Source organism: Leptonychotes weddellii, chromosome 6 (assembly GCF_054177405.1).
Source record: "Leptonychotes weddellii isolate Sample4059 chromosome 6, ASM5417740v2, whole genome shotgun sequence".
Classification (NCBI taxonomy): Eukaryota; Metazoa; Chordata; class Mammalia; order Carnivora; family Phocidae; genus Leptonychotes; species Leptonychotes weddellii.
In genome coordinates this window covers 113,209,587-113,226,870 of record NC_138374.1, presented here as the reverse complement: position 1 = coordinate 113,226,870, position 17,284 = coordinate 113,209,587, and the positions used below count along the sequence as shown (strand labels likewise).

Genomic DNA, 17,284 nt, shown 5'->3' with positions numbered 1-17,284 from the left:
TACTCACCCCCAGATGGCTCTCACGGCAGAAATTCGAACTGATGGGGGCTGTGTCTCATGAAGACCACTAACTGTTGCCTGTAGAAACTGCTGGATCAATTCAGGGGACATAGCAACAGTAAACCGACTGGCAGCCCAAAGTGCCCGGCCCAAGAGAAAAGGAGACACTGGGAGGAAGAGAGAGCAATTAGGGGTTGGACAATAAAAGTTTCTGTTACTTGCCCTTCCTCCTTTCCCACCTCCATCCTCAACTTGTCACAGTAACTGGATACTACATAATATATACAACTTAATTAAGGAAAAAGGATGATCTTACCAGATAAAAGCAAATGTTCAACCTATGGTACAGAATCATTTTCCCAGTTTCGCTTTTCACTAGTTGTTGCAAAGCAGATCTTGAATATTCTTAGGCTAAAAAGACTTACCTCCCTCATTTCCATCCCTACCTCTCATTATCCTTTACCTGCACTACTAGTTAGTCCCCTAAATGTCTCCATTGCCAGTTTTTTCCTACTCTTGGACCGCTACTGAAACATTATAAATTATAGCTGTCATTCTTTTATTTAGTACCTGTCAATAAATTCCATAGTCTACCAAATAAAGACCATTTTAGTTAAGCATTATATTCAAGGCCCCCTATGATCAGGAACTTTAGCATTATCGATGATTTCCTTTTATGTGTTCTAAACTCAAGCACACACCCCTCCCAGCAACTTGCATCTTACCTTGCCATTTCTGTGCTTTGTATATAAGCCAAGACATTCACCTCTACTTGCATCATCCAACTGATTTTACGCTGAAGTAATCCTAACTATCTCTGTGCTACTCTTTAGCTTTCTTACATATTCTTACATATTTTGTTGGATATTCTAGCCACCTGTGTAAGAATGTCTACCCCACCCCCCACCTATTATAAGCTGCTTGAAGACAGGGACTATACTTAATCAGCTTATCACAGGGCTTACCTTAGTTACCTGTAAACATGTAGTTGATGAGAATTATTGAACAGAACCTAACAACCTGTGCCAGTTAGGTAATTACATACTAATTTATATAATACAGAATAGCAGTACTCAAAGTATGGTCCAGGGACTCCTGGGAGTCCCAAAGTTAAAACTTTCATAGTGATACCAAGATATGATCCATCTTTTTCATTCTCATTCTTTCTTAAGTATACAGTGGAGTTTTCCAGAGGTGATCTGATGTGTGACACCATGGCTCTGACAGCTAATGAAATGTATGCTTGCATTCCCTGTATTTTAGAAACTTCTCAGATTTATTTATTTATTTTAGAGTCGGGGGGCAGAGGGCGAGGGAGAGAGAGAATCTTAAGCAGGCTCCACACCCAGTGCAGAGCCCGATTTAGGGCTCAATCTCACGACCCTGAGATCATGACCTGAACCACAATCAAGAGTCAGACGCTTAGGGCGCCTGGGTGGCTCAGTTGGTTAAGCGACTGCCTTCGGCTCAGGTCATGATCCTGGAGTCCCTGGATCGAGTCCCGCATCGGGCTCCCTGCTCGGCAGGGAGTCTGCTTCTCCCTCTCCCGCTCCCCCCTCTTGTGCTCTCTCTCTCTCTCTCAAATAAATAAATTAAAAAAAAAAAAAAAAAGGAGTCAGATGCTTAACCATCTGAGCCACCCAGGTGCCCTGAAACTTCTCAATTTTCATTTCTAATATGTTAAATATTGACACACAAAATTCACAGAAAAACTCTTTCCGATCACTGATAATTTTTAAAAGTATAAAGCGGTCTTGACACCAGAAAGTTTGAGAATGGCTAGTGCCGAAAAGCTTTTAGCTATTGACAGGATAATAAATGCTATATTAAACTTTGCCCCAGTCTCAATTATAAATATTCTCAAGTCTCCATGAATTTTTGAAGGTTCTTTACTAGGGTAAATTCTACAAAAAATACATTGATGGGTTTAAGAAATTTCGACACTTTCATTCAACACATAATTATGAAATGCCTATTACATGCAAGGCACTGTGGGATACAAACATGTATTAGACATGATTTCTACCTTCAGAGACCTTATAGTCTAGTATGAGAAAGAAAACATTCATCAGTGTAAGAGTGAAAAAGGATATTTCCAATGGGCCTGAGCTCTGGATGTTCAACCATTTTAATTTTGTGAGTCAGAGAATGGAAGTGACTTTGTAAGATATCCTCTAACAGATTACCTAAAGTCAGAGTAGAATGTTTTCAAATGGCTTTGGCTATTCAAACGGCTAGTCTATGAGCGAGTGAATGGAGCAAATAATGCCAAATGTGCCATGATTTATGTACATGAGAAAGCAAAGATGGCCTTTTGTAATGGGGGGGTGGGCGGGTCTAAGGATGAGAATAAGGCATAGCATGGGCAGAAGCAACATAGCTGAAGATGTCAAATTGAGAGATGAAAATTCTTAGCTATTGCTCTGCATTGCTGGAGAAATCCAAGTCTAATATAGTAGAGCCAACTTTTTTTTTTTCCTTAAGGCAAGCAGCTAACATGGACTTGAGAATGGAACATTTTAATTATTTGGATCTTGGCCAAGAATAAAGTTTGAGAAAAATGACAGGAAACAAACAGGAAGAATGAGCCTGACACAAACCGCCTGAAGGTATTTTGCACTTGATAATGACAGAACTCAAGCCAAAGTTCTCAAGGTACAGTAACCAAATTTGCATCCTATTCAAATGCCAAAACCAGCCATAAATGTGAGCAGTAATTTGGAAGGAAATGTGAACAGAGTGGAAAAATTATGAATGCGGCAATATTTCTTAGCTGGTAAAGCCTGAGCCAAGGTCTCTAGGCTGTTTTAGAGGTTCAGATGAGTTCAAGCTCTAGTGTGGAAAGAATTTTCACCCAAAGGACACATGAATACCTGGTTTATCTATCTAAGTGAACAATATAACTGAGTTGATGACAGGTTTAAAGATCTTCCAGAATCCTGGCATTGTGCTGAAACATACCTGAAAGGTTGAGGTCTGCAAGGATGACATTGGTCAGGAACCCATGCATGTCAAAATGGATCCTGCCATTCTTCACACTGTCAGTGATGATAGACTTTACTGAGCCGAGGGCAAGCATACATGCCTCGTGTATCTTCCACCTGAGAAAGCGATACCATAGTCTGGTAAAACAAACTACACTGCCAAAAAGATAAACGCCTGAGGGAAGGAGAAACAGGAAAGGGCATTCCAGCACAATCTGACCCAAAAAAGGCCATTTTCTGTCCTTCTAATTTAAATTTAGAGCTGAAAACAAGGACATTTAGATTAACAAATTTTTCTAATTAAAAACAAAAGTAAAAGTCCTTCCCTCCAAGGCTTTTTAAATTAAGGGGTAAAATAAAAGCATCTTAACCAATTATTTTAAGGTTGGGAGGAATTGCTTTAAAACACATGATTCAAAGCAAGGATTTGATTGTCTCAGATCTGATGCCCAGAATATGTCCCTAAATTAAGTATCTGCTGCTCACTCTTACCAGTGTTCGGTACCGCTGTTTTTGGTTTGCTCAGCTTCTTGTAAATGCCGAGTGGCTGCAGCAGCCAGGGCTGCTGCACTCTCATTCTGGAAATCAGTGGCCACAGCCTAGGGAGAGAGGGGAGGGGCTGGTAAACCTGTCTGTGCAAATTAAACCCACTTTACTTTTTTTAAAGATTTTATTTATTTATCTGACACAGAGAGAGACAGCGAGAGCAGGAACACAAGCAGGGGCAGAGGGAGAGGGAGAAGCATGCTCCCGGCTGAGCAAGGAGCGGATGCGGAACTCGATCCCAGGATCCTGGGATCATGACCTGAGCCCAAGGCAGACGCTTTAACCAACTGAGCCACCCAGGCTTCCCAGATTAAACCCATTTTAATTGAAACTGAAAACTTAACTGCAAACTCAGTGGTTCAAACTCTTTTACATATACATGCTAAACCCCGATTAGGTGTATTAAAAATACAACCCCTCTTAGTTCAAGGTCTTTAATGGAATTAGAGTAATATTTATATTTCTGCAGTGCCTAGGCATTGGAAAGCTAACAAAATGTAAAGCTCCCTTTGGCTAGATTGAGCAGAGAATAAGTAGCACTAACAGACTCAGCTTCAGATAACAATGGACCAGACTATTTATTCTCTGGGGACTGACTGTAGAAATAAAAGGCTAATCTACAAATTGAAACTTAATGTGATCTTTCCTAGGTGCCTTAGAAATACTGAAGGATAGGGGCACCTGGGTAGCTTAGTCGTTAAGTGTCTGCCTTCGGCTCAGGTCATGATCCCAGGGTCCTGGGATAGAGCCCCGCATCGGGCTCACTGCTCAGAGGGAGGCCTGCTTCTCCCTCTCCCATTCTGCCTGCTTGTGTTCCCTCTCTCGCGATCTCTCTGTCAAATAAATAAATAAAATCTTTAAAAAAAAAAGAAATATCGAAGGATAATGAGAAGTGTTCACTAATAATGAGAACAAACCTTCCACCCAATATACAGCAAGAGGCAGCTTCTTCACAGAACTTCAGCCTAGAGACAATTCTATGCCCTAGTCAGAGCCAAAGAAAACAGCAGATGTTTGGATGTTCTTCTCTCAGCAATCTAATTTTTTTTTAAAGTTTGCCAACATCTGGTTTGTGCTACAAATTCTGGCTTAAGAGTGGATTAAAATGAGTGTTCCTGATTTAACTACTCTTACTCATTAGAACACTTTATCCTCTGTACAATTTTTACATCTAATATTTCCTTGTAAACCAAAACCAGGACCGATGACTTTGGAATTCCTGAGTCTCAAACTTTATTTGGGATGCTCTCTTGTTATCCTCAAAGAAATCTAAGATATAGTCACACAGTAACACTGCTCAACTTGGGTTAGATGCCTAGAAAGAGGGAATACTCTTTTTTTTTGGTTGAAGTATCAAGGGAACCCACTTACCAGCAATAGGTCTTGAGCTGCAATCCTAACTGTATAGGAGAAAGTATCATCATCCTCATCTTCTACAAACTGTTGGGGGTTGGCTGTCCATACTTTAATCTGAAAGGATGATGAAGTTAGGTCTTTGTGAGGCTGCCAATCTGGTTCATATGTTCCCTTTTTTCATCCACACACACAGGAAGATTTCAACCTTTTGTTTTTATCTGGAACAGAACTCTAGCTTCCAAGTCTTTTCTTTTTGATGTAGAGAAGCAAATCCTTTATCAAGGTAAGTAGCAAAAGTTATTCCTCTCTAGTAGACACTATTTTAGAATGTAGCTGATTACTAATTCTTTGCTACCTTTCATCAGCTGTTATTTCTGACAGATCAACTTTCTGAATATATTAGGTCTCATGGAATATTTAATGTGAAAATTATGCTGATTCTTGTGGTATTTATATAAGAGAGGAAACATTATCTTATTTTTTTAATGTTCTTTTCTGGTCTAATGACCCACCAACCAAGCTAATGATTTCTGTCTGTGTGTCAGTATTTATAGAAAAGGAGTAAGTTCTTCTAGATACCAGGGTCTTTGGTTAGTGGTACTATGGAGGTAAAAGTATTCTCAGAGTCCAATTATCTAATACTGGAGTTAATAAAACCACAACACCCAGAAATTTTGGCAATAAGATGGTATCAAAGCCTTCCTAGGACTTCACATGAAGTTACTCTTCTAGTGTCTATTTTCAGAAATAAAAATTGTTCACTTGACCTAGATTTCACATTCAAGTTGCACTTTCCCAAAACAGGCTGCTAACTGTCTCCCAAATATCATTTACCTGCTCCTCAGTGATCTGCATGTACAGGATTATATAGTAAATCAACTCAGGCAAGGCTTTCTTAACAGTGCTTTTGAATTTGCTATTTTCTAGGAGAGCATGGACAAACTCAAAAATACTAAAGACGAGATTTTCAAAGCCCAGGACTTCACCTACAGGAAATACACAAGAGAAGATTTTAATGACAAGAACGCAAAAGGAAAGCACGTCTGCTGGAAATGAACTACATTATCTTGGTAAATTAATGAATATTTAAAGTACTTGCTGATTATTACTCCCAAGGGAACAGAAGAGGGGAGCTAAGGAGTCAAAGAAAGGAACTTTGAGAATATTAAATATTCTTTGGTTTTGGGGCACCTGGGTGGCTCAGATGGTTAAGCGTCTGCCTTCGGCTCAGGTCATGATCCCACGGTCCTGGGATCGAGTCCCACATCGGACTCCCCGCTCCTTGGGAGCCTGCTTCTCCCTCTGCCTCTCTCTCTCTGTCTCTCATGAATAAAATAAATAAAATCTTTAAAAAAAAAAAAATTCTTTGGTTTTTCAAGTATAAGAATCAGAAACACTGAATATATTTTCTAGCATGTCTATTTTTGATTTCAAATACCTAAAAAATATTAAAACAGAAATGAAAATATCATCTGCCAGAAAGAAGTAGGCTGGATAGGATGGCTTTTGAGGTAGCTCTTCCAACTCAGAAATTCTATTTTATGAGATTTATGCAAATGCCTTTGAGGAACAGATTAGATTTTCAATGTCCCATTTTCCCACATCGAATACACTGAAAGGAAACTCAACTAGAAAACTCACTTAAGAGAGTGAAGCCTCTATGTTACTGTTTTTCTTTGTCTTTTTCCTTTCCTAGATCCCTTTCCTCCCTACGTGGTATATCTGTCAAGATCACATAAACTACATACCATCAGAATCCACAGGATCTTCAACTTCCTCTGTGTAATTTACTTCTGTCCTCACATAAGTATGATGAAGAGTAAAGAAACAGAATTTGGAGTCTGCTTTACATATATTCTACAAGGGAATGTATAACATTCCAACCCTAAGAGTAGATACTTTAAAAAACTCATTTAAAAAAATGGAACCACATGAATGCAAGACCTAATGCTAGATTCCCGACTACGGGTGGTAGCAGGTCCCTTAAGCTTTCTGAAAAGGATATAAAGCTGCACTCTCAGTTAGGGTGTTCCAAACAATAGGCAGAATCTGCTGCATGGAGGACACCATGTGCTTTGGGAAGTTTTTCACCAGGGCTGTCACTGCCTGAGAAATTACAAAGAAAAAGATCTAAGAGTTACACGTGATATAGGAGAAAAACCAATGATTTCAGACCACCTTCTAAAACTCCAAGTATCTCAACAGTAGTAAATGTTTACCTTTAGGACTTCCATCTTAAATCCACTGTCAGATGTGGGGCCATCTGGTATCTGGAGGGCCTGAACAAAGGCCTCTGTGAACTGCTGCACCACAGGAAAGATCAGAACTTTGGCTGCACCCTGGTAACAGAAACCAAAGTCAATACTGGACATACCACTAATCAGTGGCTTCACTACACATATCAAATACCATAACACAGATCTGAGGCACCTAAAGATTTCTTCCGGCTTGGGTTCCAATCAGAAGAGTGCAGCCATAAAGTCACTGGAGGTGTTACCCAAAATTTCAGGTTTTCTTCTCTAACCCCTGCAGTTCCTCATCATGGCCTTCTTAAAAGCTATTATATATATAAGACCAACTTTTCAAAACTGCTTCTGAAGGACAGGGGTTGGCGTTTTTTAGCTAGCTTCGTCTCACGTGAGAGGCCATAAGAGAGTGGAGTTCTGGGCAATGGCTCATATGAAAAGATGCAAGGTAAGGTGGTTGAAGAAATATGGCTTAAACAAAAGGAAGCTAAACTATATACAAATGAAAAATGTAATCAAAATGCTAAATGCATCCACAACTCTGATTAAATCAGGGTGCATTCTGGTACTACTGAAGTAAGTCACTGCTACGCCTCTAATGGAAGGCATAGAGATTTTTAAGCATGAAGTCTGTTACTAACCCAAAGGCTTCCTTACCTTTTCCAGTTCCTCCATGTTACAGATCATATGGGCACAAGTGGTAAAAATCTCCACAGCTCGGGAACGGGTCCGAATACCATACACCTGTGAAAAGTTACAGCATAGCCATGAGATAGGCGTGTCTGTGTCTGCATATCTGTGACTAGAAGAAAACCTATGACTTCTGAATTCTGACAGGGGACTGGATTCCCTAGAGAAGGGAAACATCATCTACTCATATCCAGGACAGACTTCTTCCATAATTCAGAGAATAAAAGCCAGCAGAATGTTAGAACTCAGTGGAATTAGCCTTATATGTAGGCCTCTGTGGGCTGATTTGATTAAAAATATTAGGCTGGGTGCTGCTTGAAATCTCAACACAGTCAACGTATTTCTTTCAAAGACAGACCCTTGGCTGGTGGCAGAGAGGAATGGGGAGGTTAAAACATTACCCATTAGGCACTCACAGTTTATTTATACTGTATACATATTACAAGCCTATTATGGGCAATGCAGTGATGGATTGCTTTGCACACACTTAACTGAGGTGAACAAGCTTAGGTGGGCTGCCTCGACAAGAGGCTAGAGGTAACACAAAGCAGTAGGTACTCAGGGGTTGCAGGATGCCAGGAGGTAGGAGATATGTGAAGAAACAATGCAGATGCTATTTCATTCTCTCATCAAAGAGAATGAAATATATATATATATATATTTCTGCCCTCGCAGTTATAAGTGAAAGATCTAAGGTTAATCCAGATTCAGATCTCCGTCAGTCTGGTCTTCAGATATGGGGATAGGCAGCAAACAAAACAGTTTCCCACAGGAGATGTGGAGGCTGACCAGAACCTGAGCAGCTCTTACTCGCTGGGATCTTAGAGCTGAGATTTCATACCTCGGCCATAGTGAAGATCTTATACATCTCTGGAAGAATGACTGGAGCAACAAGGGGCATCTGTGTGTCTGTTACTTCTCGAGTGAATTCTACAGAGGAAAAAGGAGTACTATAAAAAAACAGTGCTTTATAAAGATGTAAGTGGGAAAATTTTCGAACTGCTTCTAGGTGGCGGTTCCCAAGCAGATAGCATACCGGTAAAGACATTGGCCTGATGGTCTTATCCTGGGGAAGGAAAAGGTGCAAGAGTTATTATTTGTTAGAAGGGGGAAGAGAACAGTACAAAGATAAAGGAAATTACATAAGACTGAGAAAAAAACCTTTATTATATAAAGATTGAAAAAAAAGAAAAAAAAAACATATTGAAAGAAAATCTGTAAGAGCTGTGTAAAAGTCCTTGTGAGGTCACCTTAGGGAAATCCTGTATTAATCTAATTTATGCCTGATCGTCAACATCCAGGTGCACTTCAAGGTGTCTTACCTTTGGTTCCATTTTCAATATTCTCCCTTGGTGAGTTGTTTTGATGCACACAATAAAATATACGCAAGCTTAGTAGGCTCAACTCCACTCTATGTTACTCTTGCCAGTGAATGACATTTATTGACCTAGAAGTCAGAGGCTGCCGCTCATTGGAACAGAAGGGATTACCATATGAATGTGGCAAAAAGCAACCTATTCATGAAATGAGACTTGAAGAAGGTAAGGGAAATAGGGGTCGTGTCTTTCTCTTCACTTTCCGCACAAGGCACTGAAACAGCATGAAGGACCCTGGGGTTCACGTTACTATTCTGTGGAATACAAGCCCTTGAGTTCCAGTGTCTGTTCACTTTATCTGCTGCTTTTCCTGGCAATTCCACATTATCACTACAGAAATGGAGCTAATTACCCGGGACATTTTTCAGGAGGATCTACAACTAGAAATGCATGTCGGCACTTTCAAGGTTAATATACCCCACAAATTTTGGGCAATATCAATCACCAGAAGTCAAATGAAGATCATATATTCAATACTGAGTCTTCTTTACTAGCTTGGGTTCCTCCTGAAGAATAAATTCTGAACTCTGAATAAAATGAGTGTTCTTATTTCATCCAGAAATCCAAAGAAATTAGTCCAAACAAATGTGATGAATAGCATATTAATGAAAACAAGTTTTATAAAAAATGCAGGTTAGCTTAATTCTACTAATAAAGTGCTTAATCACATTTTTTACTCTACTATAATCATTCCTAGTAGTCCCAACTGATTAACATTTTATTTTATTTTTTTTTTTAAGATTTTATTTATTTATTTGAGAGAGAGAGACTGAGAGAGAACACATGAGAGGAGGGAGGGTCAGAGGGAGAAGCAGACTCCCTGCCGAGCAGGGAGCCTGATGTGGGACTCGATCCAGGGACTCCAGGATCATGACCTGAGCCGAAGGCAGTCGCTTAACCAACTGAGCCACCCAGGCGCCCCTGATTAACATTTTATAAGCTCAAGTTCAAAATAAGTTTTCTGAGGTCATTCAGCAAGTCAGAAAAGGTGTGGGGCACTGGAAAGATCTTAATCTCCGAACTTCTTTGAGGTTAAAAAAACAAAAAAACTATACCTGTGGTCAAATATTTCAATCCTTAGCTGCTATGTTTGCATTTCCTTCACACCATTAGTGTTAGTTAGTTCTCATTTACAAATAGATAAGCTTAACGAAAACTTACTAAAGGCTTAAAAAAGTATATAGTATCTTAAAAAAAACCCCAAAGAGAATCAGTCCCATTCTCCTACTGGGCTCCTGTATACACCATGTCCTGCCATCTTCACGCACGCCTAGTTGCTGTTGTGAGAGCACCATCTATCCTCATCTGGAAATATGTGGAGCAGCTATCTGGGAATGGAGGTTGGCAGCTATCCATCCTGTGTCTGCTGACTGCAATATAAAACAATACCCATTTCCCCCATAGTTCTTTCCCTGTGGCTGACAGAAAAGTGATCTCACTGAACAGTGATTTCCTTAGTCAAGCACAATGATGGTTCTACAGTATTCCAACTATGATAAATGTACAACTGTCTTTCTCCTTCAGTTTTTTTTTTTTAAAGATTTTATTTATTCACTTGAGAGAGATAGAATGAGACAGAGAGAGCATGAGAGGGAGGAGGGTCAGAGGGAGAAGCAGACTCCCCGCTCGGCGGGGAGTCTGATGTGGGACTTGATCCTAGGACTCCAGGATCATGACCTGAGCTGAAGGCAGTCGCTTAACAAACTGAGCCACCCAGACGCCCTCTCCTTCAGGTTTTTTTTTTTTTTTTAAAGATTTTATTTATTTATTTGACAGAGAGGGAGATAGCGAGAGCAGGAACACAAGCAGGGGGAGGGGGAGAGGGAGAAGCAGGATTCCCGCTGAGCAGGGAGCCTGATGCGGGGCTCTATCCCAGGGCCCTGGGATCATGACCTAAGCCGAAAGCAGACGCTTAACGACTGAGCCACCCAGGCGCCCCTCCAGGTTTTTAAAAAAGCTGAACTTTGTGTTGGAAGACTGGAGGGGAACATGCTTCTTTTCCTTGGTAGAAGACATATCTGTTAACTGATATTCTGGCACCATCAAATTGTAAATAAAGAATCCTAGGTGGCTGATTTCCACAGAGAGGGGTACATGAAATCACCTGAACAATGAGTCATACAAGAGAAGTAAGGGAAGTAATGAGCAGGGAAGTGAAAATCTGAACAAGGAATGTTTTGATCTTTTTGGTAAGTCTGCTCTATACCCCAAGCACCTATCAAAGATAAGCAATAGGAATAAAGCGGGTAGTTCAAAAAGGCAGCCAGGACATGGGAAGATGAGGTTGAAAACAAAAGGAGATGATGAGTTTGCTTTTGGACAGAGAATTGACGTTATCTACCATCAACAGAACACAGACAAGTAAAACTGGGACCAGATGCCAAGTTCAATAAACTGAGAGTTTAAAAAAAAAAAAAAAGAGGGTTGCCTGGGTGGCTCAGTCGTTAAGTGTCTGCCTTTGGCTCAGGTTCCCAGGGTCCTGGGATTGAGCCCCACATCGGGCTCTCCACTCAGCGGGAAGCCTGCTTCTCCCTCTCCCACTCCCCCTGCTTGTGTTCCCTCTCTCGCTCTCTCCCTCTGTCAAATAAATAAATAAAATCTTAAAAAAAAAAAAAAAAGAAATGGCATTCGTAACTAGGTAGGAATACATTTCAGGTAAGCTAGCAGGGCACAGAGAAAGAGATGAGATATAGACAGACATTTCACAAGTCTGTATGAACTGAGGGGAAATACTCTTTTTTTTTTTTTTTAAAGATTTTATTTATTTATTTGAGACAGAGAGAATGAGAGAGAGAGAGAGCACATGAGAGGGGGGAGGGTCAGAGGCAGAAGCAGGCTCCCTGCCGAGCAGGGAGCCTGATGCGGGACTCGATCCAGGGACTCCAGTATCATGACCTGAGCCAAAGGCAGTCGCTTAACCAACTGAGCCACCCAGGCGCCCGGGGAAATACAATTTCTAAGAGATCAACAGAAGGTGGCTAATATCCAGATAAGGATTCCTTGAAGGCAAAACAGTAGAGCCTTCATCTAGGGGATTGGGAAGCAGGGCAGAACTCTCAAGACTGGGAAATTCAGGTTTTGGGTTCTATGTTCTGTGAGAGATTAACAGATTAATCAAGCTTAGATGAGATATCCACCAAATCTCCTTAGACAAAGTGGTTTTTTTTTTTAAGATTTTATTTTTATTTATTTGACAGAGAGAGAGACAGCGAGAGAGGGAACACAAGCAGGCGGAGTGGGAGAGGGAGAAGCAGGCTTCCTGCAGAACAGGGAGCCCGATACAGGGCTCGATCCCAGGACCCTGGGATCATGACCCCAGCCGAAGGCAGACGCTTAACGACTGAGCCACCCAGGTACCCGACTAAAAGTATTTTTCTGTAAATATTTTTATCACCTTCTTAGAACAGAAAGAAAGAAAAGATACCAAATGCTACATTCTCTAAGCTGACCAAATGAAGGTAAGAATTACATAGCTACACTGTTTTTATCTTCTTTCTTACGTTCCTATAAAAATTTTATTTGACTGTTCTTAAATTTGCCTTGGTTGAACTAAGTAGAAAATTAATATAATAATGATAATTACCATAATGGCTAAAATTTAGAGTGCTTACCTCATGTCAGTTATTATGCTAAACAATTTATGTAGATTTAGCTTATTTAAAATTACCAAAAGACCCCTTCAGGTAAACACTACCATTATCTTCATTTTATATACAAGGAAACGCAAGCTCAAGAGACTAAGTAACTTGGGTCAAGGTAAAACCAGAATATGAAGCGAAATCTGACTCCTTAACTACTATGCGATTACTCTATCCTTAAATGGTTAAGGTTTCATAGTAGTAGAAATACTATACCAACTTAATTCCCTGGAAAGAGTCAATGGAGTGGGAGGATAGACACGGAGATAAAAACTAGGGAGGAGCAGCATCACGAAGAGCTATAAATATCAATTCCTATCGGTCAGAGCCATTCCATCACATCTCATAAGTGTCTTGGGATCCAAGTACGAACACCAGGGAAAAACTTCTGATACCTGTCAGCACTCGCATGGCTCCATGGACTGCATTTAAATCTCCGCTCACCAACATCTCCATGAGCAGGTTGAAGAGCTGGGGCCAGGCTTCAGGCCAATCCCAGTGAGCAATGGCTGACACTGCATAGGCCACACTGGAGCGCACCTTACTTATTGATTCTCTCAACCCGTTGGGCAATAGCTCCCGGATAACAATTTTTGCCTGCAGAGAAGAAAAGCCCACTTGCCATTATACCAGGTTATAAGTGACTGGCAGAGTGCTATCCAATTTATGTGTTGGAAAAACAACGTGCGTAAGGTACTGCATATCAAAAACTTCAACACACAAACTTGACAAACCATTCATTCAGAGAGTTCACCTTTGATCCCTAAACTTACCTGTCCATTACAGCAGCTACCTGTGGTCCTTTAAATTTAAATTAATGAAAATGAGATGAAATAAAAAAATCAGTTTCTCAGGTTCACCAGCCACATTTTAAGTGCTCAACACCATATATAGCCAGTAGCTACTGCACCAGACAGCACAGATACAGAATATTTCCGTAACTGCAGAAAGTTCCAATGGACAGCACTGCCCTAGACCTTATACTCAAAATTTCTTGGGGGCCCAGAATGGCTGCATAGTGCTGCACCAAGTAGAAACATTATCTCATTTAATCCTCAAACAATTCTTTGGAGTTGAAATTTTAATTCTAATTTTAGATATTTAGGAAATTGAAGTTAAGAAGTTAAAGTACTTTTCTAGTATTTTCATAGCTAGTAAAAGGCAGAACTGGAATTTGAACACAGGTCAGCCTGATACAGGAGCTCTCTTACTTACAGCATGTTGCCCATAATGTCAGCTACCAATCGATCTTTTCTGCCTAGTCTTTTGATTGCCCCATGTTGTCAAACAATAGTGGCAGCTCAGTTATCTTAAGAAGGCTCCTCAAATCTCTATAGGAAGACTAATCAAAAAATTCTCCTTACCCTTTCTGTAGTTTCAGGAGGCCTAAACTTCTCTGATTGGGCACACCAGTGAGTCTCCACATACTGCTTCAAGATGACTGATGCCAGCTGCAAAGAGAACAAGCCAAGCAGTACAGCAAGAAAAAGACTTTTTTCATATATAAAAATCATATACATATACATAGCCTGATACATTCATTTGAAGTATATCTAAATCTAGTACAAAATCCTAGGTTATTTGTAAACTGGCATTAATTCTTTCTTTTTCCAATAAGAAAGTTTCATTACCAAGTAAAAGGGAAATTACTTATAAATTGGGCCAATCAGTCTGGAATTACCTGACGGATTGCCAGTGCTCCCTGCGGATCTACGGTCAGCTCTGCCAGGTGAACACCAAATTCTGAAAGAGAAAATTTTATTGTGAGTAAAAGCACCCAGGAAAGCCATAGGAATATACTGAGCTTTAACCCTGATGCCAACAAGAAAAATTTCAGAAAGGAGATTGATTTATTGTTTTTAAAAGTGCTCGGGGCGGGGCACGTAGGTGGCTCAGTTGGTTAAGCAACTGCCTTCGGCTCGGGTCATGATCCTGGAGTCCCGGGATCGAGTCCCACATCGGGCTACCTGCTTAGCAGGTAGTCTGCTTCTCCCTCTGACCCTCCCCCCTCTCATGCTCTCTCTCTCTCTCAAATAAATAAATATAATCTTAAAAAAAAAAAGTGCTCGGGGCATCTGGGTGGCTCAGATGGTTAAGCATCTGCCTTCAGCTCAGGTCATGATCCCAGGGTCCTGGGATCAAGCCCCACATCGGGCTCCCTGCTTGTGGGGGAGCCTGCTTCTCCCTCTCCCTCTACTGTTCCCCTTGCTTGTGCTCTCACTCTGTCAAATAAATAAATAAAATCTTAAAAAAAAAAAAGGTGCTGATAACTGGAGCGCCTGGGTGGCTCAGTCGGTTAAGTGGCTGCCTTCGGCTCAGGTCATGATCCTGGGGTCTTGGGACTGAGCCCCGTGTCCAGTTCCCCACTCAGCGGAGAGCCTGCTTCTCCCTCTCCCTCTGCCTGCCACTCTGCCTACCTGTGCTCTCTCTCTGTCAAATAAATACAATCTTTAATAAATAAATAAATAAATAAAAGTGCTGATAACTGCTAAGATTGGTTCTTCTAAGGAAGAGAAACAGGTTGGCCTGCAGGACATGGCTGCTCACAGTAACTAGTTCCAGCGCTCTCATTTTCTCCAATCACTGCATAGCATCTTCCAGCCATCTTCTCTTCCAAGATGGCAACACCTCCCTCTTAGACCAATGAATGCAGTAGCTAACTGAAAACCAGTACTATCTAACCCCAAAGACAAATTAATAGGCGAGATTTCAGGAGTTGCTCTGATATACACTACCAGATAAGAGATAATTAAGTCTAAGAAAATCTGGCTTTAACAGGTTTAGTCCTAAAAATGTAACTGTTAGAAGTAAACAGCTTCCGGGGCGCCTGGCTGGCTCAGTTGTTAGGCATCTGCCTTTGGCTGGGGTCGTGGTCCCAGGGTCCTGGGATCAAGCCCTGTGTCGGGCTCCCTGCTCGGCAGGAAGCCTGCTTCTCCCTCTCCCCCTGGCTTGTGTTCCCTCTCTCGCTATGTCTCTCTCTGTCAAATAAATAAATAAAATCTTAAAAAAAAAAGTAAACAGCTTCCAATAAGCAATGTGAAATGCATATTGAGAGACTTATAAGCAACGCTTACTCCCACATTAAAATTTAGATCCTTCAATGCAATCCATATAAAAAAATCTCAGTGGTGTTTTTTTGCAGCAACAGAAACTTACCCCAAAATTCATATGGAATCTCAAGGGACCGCAAATAGCCAAGATAATCTTTTTATTTTTTAAGATTTTATTGATTTATTTGACAGAGAGAGAGAGCAAGCACAAGCATTATTCATAATAGCCAAAAGATGGAAGCAACCCGAATGTCCATCCACAGATGAGCAGATAAAATGTGGTATTATACATAAAACTGAATATCATTTAGCCTTCAAAAGGAAGGACAATTTTGCAATATGCTACCACTGCTAAAATAGGTGAACCTTGAGGACATTATGCTAAACAAAATACATTAGTCACAAAAGGACAAATACTGTATGATTCTACTGATATGAGCTACTTAGAGTAGTCAAAATCATAAATACAGAAAGTGTAACAGAGGTTGCCAGGGGGTGGGGGAGGGGAAAACCGGGAGTTATTTAATGGGTTTACAGAGTTTCACTTTTACAAGATGAAAAGAATTATGGGACTGGATGGTGGTGACACTTGTATAACAATGTGAATGTATTAAATGCCATTGAACTGTGTGTACTTAAAGATGGTTAAAATGGTAACTTTTATGTTAAGTATATTTTACTACAAAAATTAAAAAAAAAAAAATTAGATCTGGGGTGCCTGGGTGGCTCAGTCGTTAAGCATCTGCCTTCGGCTCAGGTCATGATCCAGGGTCCTGGGATTGAGCCCCACATCGGGCTCCCTGCTCTGTGGGAAGCCTGCTTCTCCCTCTCCCACTCCCCCTGCTTGTGTACCCTCTTTCGCTGTCTCTCTCTGTCAAATAAATAAAAATTTTAAAAAAACCTTTAAAAAAAATTAGATCTAATTTACACTTGCAAAGGAGTCTACTGTCAAATGAGGAAGAAGAATGTAAGACCAGGAGTACATCATAATTGTCACATTTCACATTCTAGGGCTGTGCTATCCAACATGGTAGCCATTACATCCAAGTGGCTCTATGCTACCTGAAATGGGCCTAGTGAGGACTGACATGTGCTATAAATGTAAAATACACACCAAACTACAAACTTAGTATGAAAACAAAATAATGCAAAATACTGTAGTAATGTTTACACTGATTACATATTGAAATGATACTTTACACACATTAGGTTAAATGAATACAGTTTTAAAAATTATTTTTACCTGTTTGTCTTACCTTTTCAATACATTGCTTTTAGAAAATTTAAAATTTCACCTGTGACTCACATTATATTCCTATTGGACAGCACTGTTCGAGAGAATGAATGATAGGTTTTCAGATGTGTTTGGTTGTGGTAGGCGATCAGGTTACAACAGGT

The 17,284-nt window shown here is 40.5% G+C and overlaps 1 protein-coding gene across 2 annotated transcripts in view; it reads right to left on the bottom strand.

Moving 5' to 3' along the window:
* IPO9 (importin 9) overlaps window positions 1–17,284 on the bottom strand; it is a 58,862-nt gene that overhangs the window by 21,382 nt on the left and 20,196 nt on the right. For both annotated transcript variants that reach the window (XM_081823049.1, XM_081823048.1), the window contains exons 2-14: window positions 14,518–14,579; window positions 14,201–14,287; window positions 13,232–13,433; window positions 8,664–8,752; window positions 7,790–7,876; window positions 7,106–7,225; window positions 6,892–6,992; window positions 6,635–6,693; window positions 5,721–5,872; window positions 4,902–5,000; window positions 3,477–3,583; window positions 2,962–3,101; window positions 8–167 (exon numbers count right to left, since the gene is read on the bottom strand). In XM_081823049.1, coding sequence (XP_081679175.1) covers window positions 8–167; window positions 2,962–3,101; window positions 3,477–3,583; window positions 4,902–5,000; window positions 5,721–5,872; window positions 6,635–6,693; window positions 6,892–6,992; window positions 7,106–7,225; window positions 7,790–7,876; window positions 8,664–8,752; window positions 13,232–13,433; window positions 14,201–14,287; window positions 14,518–14,579 — 1,465 coding nt within the window. The remainder of the gene's footprint in view (window positions 1–7; window positions 168–2,961; window positions 3,102–3,476; window positions 3,584–4,901; window positions 5,001–5,720; window positions 5,873–6,634; window positions 6,694–6,891; window positions 6,993–7,105; window positions 7,226–7,789; window positions 7,877–8,663; window positions 8,753–13,231; window positions 13,434–14,200; window positions 14,288–14,517; window positions 14,580–17,284) is intronic.